The sequence below is a fragment of the Pangasianodon hypophthalmus genome, chromosome 21 (assembly GCF_027358585.1).
Source record: "Pangasianodon hypophthalmus isolate fPanHyp1 chromosome 21, fPanHyp1.pri, whole genome shotgun sequence".
In the NCBI taxonomy this organism is placed as follows: Eukaryota; Metazoa; Chordata; class Actinopteri; order Siluriformes; family Pangasiidae; genus Pangasianodon; species Pangasianodon hypophthalmus.
In genome coordinates this window covers 11,698,625-11,712,807 of record NC_069730.1, presented here as the reverse complement: position 1 = coordinate 11,712,807, position 14,183 = coordinate 11,698,625, and the positions used below count along the sequence as shown (strand labels likewise).

Here is a 14,183-nt window from a genome sequence, read left to right as displayed (position 1 = left end):
AAACCCTGCTCTGAAGCAGGGTTAGCCCCTCGCTGCTGTGCCAAACATACAGTGTGAAACAATGCGGCGACACCCAATCAGAAATCTTTTCTCATTGATGCAAAAGCACAAGATATTCTGTTATTGAAACCAGTTGCACGCTGTGTTTATCCAATCACGGTTGTTAACACTGCAAATGTGCAAATAAGGATGTTAACTCAGGGTTTAGGAATGTACAGTGTGAAATGACAGATTATTAATACCAAGGATTAATTGTTAACCCATGGTAAAGTATGAGCGATGGGAAACGTCAAACAAGATGTCCCAGGATTCCGTTTACCCGGGGATCAGAATGACCCAGGCTTAACTATTTCATGTGTGAAAATCCCTTATGTGCAGTGCGTGTTAGTGCGTTCTACCCCAACAACTGCTGAGAGCCGCAAATCTGTCAACTTTCCAGCTAACAGGTGTCTTCCTAAATAAGTCAAACTTCTCAGCAGTGTTCAGATTGCTTCCCCTGATGTGCCTTTACTCTAATAGGCACCTAGAGGAGGTAAAAAAAATAAATAAGCAGTGCTGATTTCACTGCCAGTGTCCACTTTAAAAAGCATGACACTACTCTGACTTGGCAGTCGGCCCAGAGAGGAAGACAAGTGTGTAGCCAGCTGAGCTTCTCAAGTAACTAAATACAGCCAGGTCCTACTCCCTGTGTAAGTGCACTAAGGGGATATGAAGGAATGGCCTTCACACGTTATGTAGTGCACTACATGTTTGGCCGTTTGGGATTCCACCATCGCCAACTGACCAAGTCAGCAAAGTGCATGAAGTGACTTGGCCCATTTAAAATCCACACACGGACATGACGTGTACTTAGGCCTACATCTCCACTACAGCACTGCACAGTGACGAGCTCACCTACATACAGACGTGTAGAGCTGGCAGATGTCAGTCCTAAATGTTAGCTACTTAGCTGAAAGACTAACATGGCTAGCTAAGATAATCGACGCTTAAAATCCTCGATGACTGTCGAGTTATCCGCTGTTCTGGCTACCAGTAGAGAAAGCATACAATCAGTCAAGATGCATCACGCAAGATGAAGCTAATATACGTAGCAAGTTTAGTACCATGATTAGATGAAATAATCAGATAGCTAACTAGCATCACATGCATGTGCTAGATAGCTAGCTAACTAGCACTGCTAGCTCAAGTCCAGCATTAATAAGTCAGTTTATAATTCACTAACGTCACTATTTGAAATACAACCAAAAGACGGAGATATAGATACCTAACGCACTTTCTGAACACTGTATCAGGCTTTAGGTTATTAGCAGACTGTGGTCATTAGCTGGTTTGCGCGTCATGCTATCGCACATTAGCCTAAAGTTAAATCAGTGCCGTGGTGACTTTTGTGCCAGCTGTACACAAGTACTTAGCCAGCTAGCTAGCCAGCTAGTTAGCTAACTACAACACATGTATGCTGGCATTAGCCACTCTTAACGCTAGGCATACAACATATTAAATAGTAGTGCTAAGCAAAACAGGCGTTAATGTAGTCAAGGCTTGATACGAGTTAATCATTTAACCCCTCACTCCTTCGTGCGGCCTACCGCGGGGGTTTCTGGCTACACGGCTAGTAGCATTAGCTACAGGTTTCCTGCCTACAGCTACACCGGCGTCACTCGACTCCTATGCGGTAGCCGACTATAATTGAGCCCGCGGTTTCAGGGCCATGAAGCAACCATGCGGGGTAACAACATCTCGGCTAAACGATTTCAGTTCCTACATTTTGGGGGCCATACACCACTGGAATCAACCTAATACTCAGCTACGCTTTATTTTACAGCAAACCTGTATACCCCAGCCTCGCTGTCTTACCTCTGCTTTTAACTGACAGCGATGAGTTTGGGTGCGAGTTGTCGCTCTTTGCGTATCCACAAGATGGCTGAGAAAGTGTCACATGACCACGCATTTCCTGAAAAATGCCCGGATGGGGAAATCACTGACCACTGCACTTACAGCACCTGTCCGCCTCAGTAAGCAGCTTTAACATGAGGGATGGGACAGACCCCTGATTCTCTTTCAGTCCAGCACCAAGTAATAAGACTATCATCGCAACACTTGTCCTGATGCTCGTCACGATACTGATACTTTGAAAAGTCCTCTTGTGTATATAAAAGGCCACAATTTGTGATTTCTGCAGTAAGAGTTTGTAATCAGGAACATCAAGAATTATGACTATATAACATTCTTGTTCAATTATTCACTCAAAAAAAAAAACAGTAATAATGTTCACTTGAAAGCCAACTGAAAATGAGATGTTCAGTCTGCTCAAATGAATTCATTCATTCATCAATTCATTCATTCATTCATTCATTCATTCATTCATCCATCTATTCATTCATTCATTCATTGATTCATCTTCAGTATCTGCTTCATCCTGGTCAGGCTCATGGTGGATCCGGAGCCTATCCCAGGAACACTGGGCACAAGATGGGAATACACTCTGAATGGGATGCCACTCTGTCTCAGGACACCATGCACACACTTTCACACCTAGGGGTAATCAGTTCACCTACTGGCATGGTTTTGGGAGGTGGGAGAAATGTCTGAGATACTAAATAACCAAATAAAGACAAAAATGAATTGGTACAAAATACTAACATAAAGCTGGCCTACACACAATCTACCTTCCACACATATTTACCAAACTGAAGACAATGGCAAGTTACAGCACTTTCTTTATCTTCTTCCTCTTCCTCCACCACCTCCCCATCATCATCATCATCATCGCTATCATCATCGCCATTATCATCTTCATCATCATCACCATCATCATCAAGCAAGTTGCCCACCTATGGTGTCTTTTTCCTCTTTCTCCATGTCTTCATGCTGCCAGTATTCAGCAGTCAGCTTCTTCCTCCAACTTACAAACTGTCTGTAAATGAAGATTACATGTTATTCTAAATAGGTCCTATTTTATGGCCAGAGTGGACAAGTAGCCAGGAAACATGATATAAGTTTTGGAAATATTTAAGGAGTAGCATCTTCTACGTACAATTGAGTGCAAAGGGTTTGAACACATGGAAGAAAATTTATACCAATTACTGTGTTAGGTTTCACGAATGTTCATGCATGAGCACAGAAATGGTCTAACTGTGCATGTTAAGAGTGAATAAGTACCTAACCAGGTTTGGCGTTTCATAAAAAATTGTCATGGTGATGTATCTGGTTAAAAATATTACACCACTGTTAATATACATCCCAAGTTCAGTTCAGATAATGAACAATAGTACATGAAGCAACATGTGGAATCCATGCCCAGAAAAATTCATGCTGTTCTGATCGGCAGAGGAAGTATGGTTATTAATCAACTGGAAACTCTGCTTTTAATATACACGCAAGTATACACAAGTAATGAAGTGCTTTTTCAGGTTGGTTAGGTTCAACATTCACAACCCATTTAGTCACTGCAGTTACACAACTGTTCCATTTTCACTTGCCATTTACACAAATACATGGTAAACTGATCCCATATAGCAGCCAGAATCCATCCATCTCAATATTACAAGTTAACATGATAAGCAGCAACACTACAATGGCTGTAGTTCGTTGCTAAGCATAATAATTTACCCACTGTCGTTTAAATTAGTTATGAGGCCATATTACCGAGAATATGCTGGACTTGGCGTTTGTGCTGTAATATGCTAATTACATGCTAATCACAATAAAAATCAATCAATCTAATGGCACTTATTAGTTTTCATGAGTTTGATGTAAAACAGGAATATCAGATAATTTTAATCTCACTTGATCATTGAATCTAACATATATATATGTACAGTTGATTGAGACAAACAGCTTGCTGTTCTAAACATGTTCTTGCAGGTTATGTAGACAAGGGCACCAGTAGGTTTCTCATACCAAGGATGTGGTTACATAGTTTAAAAGAAGAAGTGTTTTTATCTGACGCCACAGTCTGCTTTCAGGAAAGTGTCAGACACTCACATCAGAGCACATTTACGTTGGTAAGATTTACTTTGTTAAAAAATATTTAATATTCAAGCTGAAGTTAGAATTTGTAACATTTGATAGGTAAAAGTAAATATAAAAGTCCATCATTTTATTTACTGTTCGATTTAGTTGAATGATTTTTTTGTTCCTGTTTTTGCACTGAAAGTAGCATTAAAAAAATCTGGACAGACACTGTTGTTGTCTGAATTATACTTTCGCCACTAACATGTGTTTAACCAAAAATAATCAGTCATTGTAGTTCAACAGATTTGGCACATAAGGATGATAGCAGTCAATTGAAATTGAAAGTAGTTTTGAATAACGTAAGCACTGGCAAATTATATTTAAACATTTTAAAGAACTAGATTTACTGCAGTACACGGGAATACATTTGAAACAGCCTTCTTCCTTAATGCCTATCACAATAATGCAAGCAAAAAGAAAATAAAAAATATATAAAATGCAACGCACATAGAGTAGATTGCATCAAGCAACAATATGTTTGCAGAGTAGAAATACACATAAACTTTTTTTTTGACTCTGCAGATGCAGGTGGCATAGCTCGCTTAGGCATAGACATAGATGCCTGTGAACAAGGCATTAATTGAGCATAACAAAGGCTAGAGCCAATACATAAAGATTACTTAATGATATCTCTGTACTTTTGTTCCTAAAGCACCATCTAAAAGTTTCTGTCAGTCCCTCTTCATAAATGCATAAAACATGCTGAAGAAACCAGGCCATAATGTCCATCTAATGCAGCAGCTTTGTGGCCTTTGAAAACATAACGTTTTCACTTATACCACAGTTTTGTCATAAGTACTAATGTAAGTAGTAAGATGTGTGATCCAAAAAGAGGAAGGCTGAGGTTATAACGCATGACTCTGTAAGTCATAAATAAGCCTATACTTATTTTTGAACATTATATGAGCAATCTATTTAAAACAAAATTATTTATGCTACCTGAGCACAACTTGTATATTTTCTAGCAGAAAGCACTGGGTTGTGTGTTTATATAATATAGACTGTGTGAATTAAATCATAGAAATTCAGGTATACCATTGAATGTGGCAAATGTTAGGCAATTCATTTTCCACAATACTGAGTCATTTTCACATGATCTCTGTCACACTTCACTAACACCGTTTTGGGCAAGGTAACTCCGATGGCTTAAATTAGCGGAGCTTAATTCATTTTGACAAAGCTTTATTTGATGAAAAGTTTAAAAAGTAGGGGAAAAAAGTCAAATCAACAAATTCAGTACAAAAGCAGGTACCTGAAAAGCAATAGAGCTAAAATGAAATTAGAGATTAATTTCATTTTTAAACACAGAAATTCCTGTACCAAACTTTGAAAAAACTGTTTAGTTTTAATTTTAGTGTACGCTCTTCAACGCTGATTTTATTACCATTTGACTTGTACAGAGTTTGTAATGGAGCTGATTTTAATTAATGGCAATTAAGATGGAGTTTATTATGTTTATTATGTAGTTATGGTATGGGAATTTATTAAATATTTAAATTGTACTACTCAATAAAATGCAATGTTATATTATCTGGAAAACCAGAAAATCTCATTTAAGAGAAACAGCAAGTAAAGATAAAGATTTTTCAAATTAATCTGAATAAACGTGATCAAATTTAAACATATATTTAAACATGCATATTAGGTTTCAGCACATCACTGCGCTGCTTCTTCTGCCACAGAAATACAAAGCACAGCTCAAGTCATTGCTCATTATTGCTAATGCTACTGTACAGTAATTAATATGTGTATGCGAGTAGGTGTATTAGAAATAAAGATCTGAAGACTTTTATAAGCAAATGTTCTTTCCCTCAGAGTCACCATGAGCAACAATAGCAGCTGTACATTTGAACACGTGGACTTGCTTATGCAGAAATTGGAGCTGGTCATCTATGTGCCCATCTTTGTGTTTGGCATCATCCTAAATGCCATTGCGGTTTGGGTGTTCTGCTTTTTTTTTAAAAAATGGACTGAATCCACCATCTACATGATCAACTTGGCTGTAATGGATCTGCTCTTGCTGCTTCAGCTGCCCTTCAAGATGCATGCTACGAACAACCTGTGGTTACCAAACAAAAAACATTTCTGCTCTTTCCTGGAAAGCCTGTACTTCATGGCCATGTATGGGAGCATCTACATCATCATGTGCATATCCATGGACCGCTACCTTGGCATATGCCACCCATTCCGCGCCAAGTACCTACGTTCCAAGAAAAGTGTCCGGATTGTGTGTTCGGTAATTTGGGTGTTTGTGATAGTAGCGACTGTTCCAGTTTATACATTCCGAGAAGAGGGACAGAAAGAATTCCACTGCTTCCATGGCTTTTCAGATAAGGGATGGCACCCGGTGCTTATTGTGTGTCTGGAGGTGTTTGGCTTCCTGCTGCCTGCTCTCGTGCTAATATTTTGCTCAGTGCAGAGTATCCGTACCCTGCGAGATCCAAAGTTCACGAGCACTCCTGACAGACAAGCTGGTGTCCGGATCATTTACAGCAGCCTGTGTGCCTTCCTGGTGCCCTTCACACCATGCCATTTTGCAATCTTTCTCCAATACCTGGTGCGCAGCTCCACCATCTATGAGTGTGACGCCAAGACAAAGATCTCCCTGTTTTTACAGTTGTCTCTCAGCCTGGCCAACATAACATGCTGCCTGGATGCCATATTCTACTACTTTGTAGCCAAAGAGGTACGGGCGAGTAAGGACAGAATCAGGATGTCCATCACTAGGATTAGAAGTACAAGTGGCTCAGACTGATAAGAAAGAAAAAAAAGTTTTTTGATTGCTGATTGTCAAAACATGATGTTGCTTACTAAGGCTCATTATTGATACAGTTATCTGTTTAATATAATGTGCCTCAGAGTCAGAAGAAAAATGGCCATTTTACAAAGATAACTTTTAAAAAGAGGCTGCCGTGGGCCGTTTGATCAGTTGTGGATGTTGTTAAGCTGAAGACAGACTTTAATGCTGGATTAACAAAAGCAGTGACGCTTACCAAGACACATTTACTCATTTTTAACTCCTTGATTTTTTATATGGTATGCCTCAGATGTGTAAGATAGAAAAGGGTTTCTAGTCTGAGTCACCTTGGCAGGCTGTCAGAGGTGGTTCTCACGCGATGGGAGCGTGCCGAGCTGAACAGAGATTTCAGAAATGAATTTTCAGAAGTTTATGAGGTTTATCTAGACTAATTACTTATAGCACCATTTTGTTAAACTAATCAGTTTTATATACTGTATGTCATAAGGACATGAGATCCGTTCATGAGAAGTTTAATATTTATTCAGCAGTAAATATTTAATTGGGGACAGGGCTGAGAGTCGCAGAGGATACTGCTACCAGCTTTCTTTAGTTGGGTGAAAGAGTGGGCACAGGCAGCATGCCTGACAGTTTCACTCTGCCTCAGACATGTTTCTCTTTGTGCTACAATTCACATGCCTACTGTACATAGTATCCTATACAATAAGCATTATTTAAAAGTAAAGCTTGTTATTTCTTAAGTGTTTTTCTAATATAACTCTTTTATTCATTATTATTTTTTGAGGTGTAATATGGATGTAAAATACAATATTAGGTACAGTTAATACTAAGCAGTAACAATCATTTTTGTATTGTTTCCTAAACAACCTTTAACTTTGTAACCATTCTCTTTACTATTTTTGTTGTCTGATAATAAATTTCAATGCTCTTACCATAGAATGGTAACATTTATGGTGAAGTTTTTTTTTTCTTTATCTCTTAGCAGCACTGACAAAAATTATTTTAAAACCCGGCAATCACATGGTCGTTAGGAAACTAAAACCATAAAAGGACTGTATTTTCTGTCATGTTTATTTTTAAGAGCATAGATGGTGTGATTAAGTAAAGGACATTCTGCTGAAATGTATTACTGCTTTTGCTTTCCAGATAGAGGTTAACTATATAGCGTCTTCTCTGGAGAGTTACCATTATTTTGTAAACAGTCTGAGTCAAACCGAATAAAGACCATCTAAGAAAATATGTTCGAAGAGTGACTGGTGTAAGAGAAACCTTTCCTGCTTGTGAATTATTTGTTTATCACATATTAGCTGTATTTTAATCTGCTTTCAATCCATGGTGTGATTTATTTCATACGAAATCAAATTACTCACTGTTATTTGAGAGATTGTCTATAGATTGTCTATAGAAGGGAAACTATGCAGAAAGAAAGAAAGCGACTGTTTTGCCGAAACTTAAAATTACAATTCAAGCAGAGAAACCCACTGACAATGTAATTCATTCTGCGAATAAGTCATCCTCAGTTTATAATAATGCGACACCAGCTAAAAATTTCATTCTTGATTATATTTCTAGTATATCATACCATTTCTGAAGCATTAAAAATGTTTTTACTGTAGAATGTTTTTAGCCATAATGGTCGCACATGGTAGCAAGCCACTTACCTCTTAAATTTATGTTAAATAGTGTTCTCTTTTTAAGTTGTCCCCAGTAACCTAACTGATAATACTTTATTGCAGTACTTTATACAACAAATAAGGAGCATACAGAAGAAGCAGAAATAATCAACATACAGGAAGACCAGAGTCACTGAAGATCATGCAGTGCGATGGTGCATAACGCAGTTGTAGGTTGTAGTACTTAACCAGTAGCATGATTTTAACAAACAATTAACCCCAACCCTAAAAAAAAGTTTTAAAAAAATATAAGCCATTTAATTATGGTATTTTCTAAAGTATGATATACATACAACAGAGTTAGCTGTTAAATATGTGAGATCCCTAAAAAATTAAACTTGACAGTTAAACTGAACTGTTAAATCGTTTTTAAATGCAAAGATGTATTCTGTTCCACACTCATGTTCATGTGTCTAAGATCTTTCAGTATGACTACATGGGAACATCACCTTCATGCAACCATTCCAGTTCTGTTGCATGTCAGTACACATCAAGGAAATTGTGGTGACCAGACCTGTCTGTTTTTACAAACTCATACCACAAACCATGACCAGGTTGGACCAGGTCCATATACACACTTGCAAACACATTCTCACCTGAGCAAAGACCGGACTTGGTCTAAAAACTGAATCTGGATGTCTGTTTCACTGTGAGTCTCAGTGGCTTATCACAGATCGGTAATTTCATTGCTCTAGCCAAGCTTTTTGCAATGTCTTGCAGCTATTTCTATGCCGTTCACTACCATCATGGCTGATGATTTCACCTCTCTTTTTTTAAGCCTTAGAGAAACAGGAAATTATAAGCCAGAAAAACAGTTCTGTAATACTTAGTAACAGTCAATGAACCTGAACTACAATGAAGATTTTGTTTTCATGAATAAAATTACATATTTATTTTCTGATTTGTTTTATTTTAACATATAAAATTAGGGTTTAATAAACTATTAACAATTTGTAATTGCTATAAGTAACATTAGAAGTGTATGGCCTAATTATCCATTCATTATACTGGAATAAATGTATTACTTTACAAGAAGGAGTAAATAGATTAAAGGATTAAAGGATTTTACACAAAAAGAGAACACATATAAAGTCTCCTCTGAAATTATTGGAATGGCAAGGACAATTCTATTGTTTACTCTGAAGACATTTGGGTTTAAGATCAAAAAATGAATACGAGATGATAGATTAGAACTTCAGCTTTCATTTCCTGATATTTGCATCTAGATGTGTTAAAAACTAGGATCGAGGCAGAACGAGGCACCTTTGGTGGCAGAGCACCCAGTTTTTACATGACCAAATTGGAACAGACAATCTTAAAATAAATGAAAGTAAAACATATCTCTTGCTTGCAATAACTGCATCAACCTTGTAACCCACTGACATCACAAAAATGTTGCGTTCTTCTTTAGTGATGCTTTTCCAAGGTTGTAGTGCAGCTTCTTTCAGTTGTTGTTTGTTTTGCGGGGCTTCTCCTGTCAGTCTCCTCTTCAAGAGGTGAAATGCATGTTCAGTTGAGTTAAGGTCTGGTGATTGACTTGGCCAGTCTAAAACCTTCCACTTCTTTCCCCTGATGAAGTCCTTTGTTGTGTTGGTAGTGTGTTTTGGGTCATTGTCTTGCTGCATGATGAAGTTCCTCCCAATTAGATTGGATGTATTTCTCTGTAAATTGGTAGACCGAATGTTTCTGTAGACTTCAGAATTCATTCTGCTGCTCCCATCATGAGTTCCATCATCAATAAAAATTAGTGAGACATACTTTGGTCTTTCCATCACTTTGGTAGAGGTTAATCTTGGTTCCAGAACTTCCAATCTGGCCTTCTGATTCTTACTGCTGATGAGTGGTTTGCATCTTGAGGTATGGCCTCTACGTTTAAGCTCTAAAAGTCTTCTTCGAATGTTGGATTGTGATACCTTCACCGCTGCCCCATGGAGGTTGTTGGTGATGTCACTGACTGTTGTTTTTGGGGTTTTCTTCACAGCTCTCACAGCTGGATTGCCTCAGAGCTCCAGGATCTACCCTTCGATCCTGGGCTTGGGTTGCTGTCTGTGTGGACTTTCACATGTTCCCCTGTTGTCTTTTTTCCATGCTTTCCTCTGGGTTCTCTGGTTTCCTCCCATCAAAAAGCTAATTGTGCTGTAACTAACTTTAAATATATTCTATAAGAAACTTTAAAAATGTATGGCCTAATTATCCACTCATTATACTGGAAAAAATGTATTATTTTACAAGAAGAATTAAATGGTTTTACACAAAACACATATATCCATGAATAGGTGGCATGGTGGTGCATTGGATAGTATTGCCCCCTCACAGCTCCAGGGTCTGCTGTTTGAACTTAGGTTGCTCTCTGTGTGGATTTTCTCATGTTTTCCTTTGTCCACATGGCTTTGGTCTGGGTTCTTTGGTTTATTCCCATCAAAAGAAATGCCAGTAGGTGTATTGGCAACACTAAATTGCCCCTAGGCTTGACTAGGCTTGAGTATGTGGACTGGATTGGCCACCCATTCAGAGTGTATTCCCACTTTGTACCTCGGATAGGCTCTGGATCCACTGGTACCCTGACCAGGATCAAGCCCCTGACCAAGGATAACGCAGTTGCTGAAGGTGAATGAAAGAATAGCCATGACTTTTTTGCCAAAAGATGGCGCTAATTCATCATGGTTACATCCTGTACATTGCTCTCGTCTTACACTTGAACAGTATTTTGTCCCTGTTTCCATGTTTAATAGTGGGATAAAAATAAAAGTGGACTTTCCTTGAAACCTAATAGAACATTTGCTTTCAGCTAAATTGTTTGCTAAAGGGATGGAAAGATATAAAAGTATTCACAGATGAGGTTTCCACTTTCGTAGAAATCACTTAATGAATTGAATTTCTCTCTTAAACTGACAGAATGCCTTACCCTTTAACCCTAACAACTATTTGTTGCATTCTATTATCTACATAACATACAATAGTTTTTCATTTAATCTCAACAAGAGAACACACTTTTTGGTAACACTGAACAATTCTGAACACTCACAGACTAATCTCACATGCGATCTGCAGTTGGCCTTGTCTAGCAGCTACACATGCTGTTTTCTGCAAGTCTTCACATAATGAACAAAACCTCCCACAGCTTCCTGTGTCTGCAATCTGCAAGTACAAATTGAGAGAAATCAACGAAAGTTAACTTACACCCTTTAAGAGTGCATCTGCCATCTCTTATAGTCTGTCCTTGAATTCTTCATTTTTAAAAAGTAACAGTAAAATACTTACTTAACAGTATTTTAGCCAACTTGGTGAATGTTTTTGTACCAGCCAGGCATGTTTAAATCCCTTGCAGATATAATAACAGTGGGGAGTATAAGCAATAAACCTGTTCAGAAATGTGGATAAAGCACTAGTCATTGGGAGTCTGGGATGATTATTCTGTCTTGCAATTTCCATAGAAAAAAACTTTTAATATCAAAGATATTGCAGTTTTGGGTTTAGGTAGTGGTTCAAATTCCTGTTCTTGTCTGGTCTAATACATCTGATCTAACTTAAGTAAATTAATAAGTATTTACACTTGAGGCCAAAAGTTTACATAAACTTGGTGAGTTTTTTTCAACATTTCCTGTATTAAGTCTTATACACTTTTTTTTTTAAATCCCTTATGTATATATTTTTCTTATATTTAATATTTTTATTTATATTTTTCTTTATATATTTTTTATGTATATATTTTTCTTTGTATTGAATATTTTTCTTTAATATTTTTATATATTTTCTTTTTTATGTCGGAACAGTTGTATAAAGCATTTCACCGCAAGTCGTATTATGTATGGTTATGCACTTGACAAAAAAAATTTGAATTTGAAATTTATTGTATTTATGTTATTTCCATAAGAAGTAATTTCGCAATATTGTCTAAGAGACACATTTATTTCAGCTTTTATTTTCTATATCAGATTTTCAGTGGGTCAAACATTTATATCCACTTTGTTACTATTTGGTGGCATTGCCTTTTAATTGTTTGAACTTAAATCAAACTCTTGGGGTAGCCTTCAACAAGGTTCTCTCAATCCTTTGCTGGAATTTTTGCCCCTTCCTTCTGACAGAACTGGCGTAACTCAGTCAGGTTTGTGGGTCTCCTTGGTGGGACATGCTTTTTCAGTTCAGTTCACAAATTTTCTGTGGAATTCAGCTCAGGGCTTTGTGAAGGCCACTCCAAAGCTTTCACTTCATTGTATTTAAGCCATTTTACAAATTATGTGGTATGTTGCTGGAAGACGCAGCAACAACCAAGTTTTAACTTTCTGGCTGATGTCTTGAAGTGTTGCTTCAGTCTTTCCTCATGACGCCATCTATTTTCTGAAGTACACCAGTCCCTTTTCCAGCAAAACACTCCAACAACATGATGTTACCACCCCCATGCTTCATAGTTGAGATGGTGATTGGCAGAATAAAATCCTCACACTTTTTCCTTCGTACGTAGTGCTGATCATTATGGCAAAATAGTCAATTTTTGTTTCCTCTGACCAGAGAACTGGCTTTTTTTTACGCTGGGCTTGGAGTAGGGGCTTCCTCCTAGCACAACAGCCTTTCTGGCCATGGCAATGTAGGAATCTTAATGGTGTATATAGAGTATATACTTTGGTACCTGATTCCTTTGTTGTTGTCTTTTAAATGTGTGCCTCTTTCCTGAACAGTGTCTGCGTTGTCTCAAGATTTTTATATTTGCATATAATTGTTTGCGTAGATCCTTGTGGTTCCTTCAGTTGTTAGGAAATTGCTCCTAAGGAAGAACCGGACCTGTAGAGGTCCACATTTTTTTCTGAGGTCTTGACTGAGTTGCTTGGATCAAGGAAAAAAAGGCACTCTCTCTAAAGGTAGGCCCTTTTATAGCCACATTACCTCTGATGTGAACAAAGAAGAGGTAAGTAACATGAAATTAGATGTGAAAAACTGAGAGTGAATATCTTTAGCCTAGGTGTATGTAAAGTTTTGGCCTAATCTGTAAATCCATTGTGAGCTCACCAAAGACATTTCATAGGAATTTGTTTATGGTCTGGATGAAATTAATAATCTTACTTGATTCTTACCCCCTATAAAACCTGTTACTTACCAATTCTGTCATGTATGTCCTTAATCATTAATTTATGCTTTCTAAAAAATCTAGTATAAACTAGTACTAATCCATGTACAAAAGGTTTAAACTTCCTTCCTACATCCAGGGGCAGTGTGAAACACTCCTTGTGGGCATGTGCACAAATTCTGAGTACTTTCAAAGTCACGAATTGACATGTGACATAGTAAATGCAATAAATACTGTCCACATGCAGCCATCTTCTCTTACTTCTCCTTACCGGTGTGCATTTCTGACTACATGTACATATGAACAATGGATATAAAAAATGTATATACCCCTGATAAAATTGCAGGTTTTTGTGATGTCAAATTGTTTGTCACCTTTAATATGATATATCAGCCAACAAAATTCAAGTGAAAACCAAATAGAAACCAGAAGAAAAAGAAAAAACTTACAATAACCTGGTTGCCTGAGTGTGCACACCCTTTTATAATAGGGCATGTGACGGTGTTCAGAGTGAACCAATCACATTCAGACTCATGTTCAAAAGTAATTATCATCATATCATCAATGAAATTATTCTGATTAACCCCAAATAAAGTTTAACTGTTTCTGTAGGATTTTCTTCACATCTTCTTGGTTTCATCTGACCATGGTCTGCAAAGAAAAAACATGTACAGGA

The 14,183-nt window shown here is 37.5% G+C and overlaps 2 protein-coding genes across 4 annotated transcripts in view; one reads left to right on the top strand and one right to left on the bottom strand.

Moving 5' to 3' along the window:
• Positions 1–1,975, bottom strand: part of gigyf2 (GRB10 interacting GYF protein 2) — a 35,252-nt gene extending 33,277 nt beyond the window's left edge. The window contains exon 1 of one of the 3 annotated variants that reach the window (XM_053227462.1): positions 1,855–1,975. In XM_053227462.1, the coding sequence (XP_053083437.1) occupies positions 1,855–1,948 (94 nt within the window). In that variant the 5' untranslated portion in view covers positions 1,949–1,975. The remainder of the gene's footprint in view (positions 1–1,854) is intronic. The other 2 variants (XM_034314761.2, XM_034314760.2) reach the window with 2 other exon arrangements.
• Positions 1,976–3,925: 1,950 nt separating this feature from the next.
• On the top strand, positions 3,926–8,009 carry LOC113533529 (G-protein coupled receptor 55). Its single transcript, XM_026925725.3, has 2 exons — positions 3,926–4,004; positions 5,830–8,009. Exon 2 carries the CDS (start codon positions 5,837–5,839, stop codon positions 6,767–6,769), a length of 933 nt encoding a protein of 310 aa, XP_026781526.1. The 5' UTR covers positions 3,926–4,004; positions 5,830–5,836; the 3' UTR covers positions 6,770–8,009.
• The last annotated feature ends 6,174 nt before the right edge of the window (positions 8,010–14,183 follow it).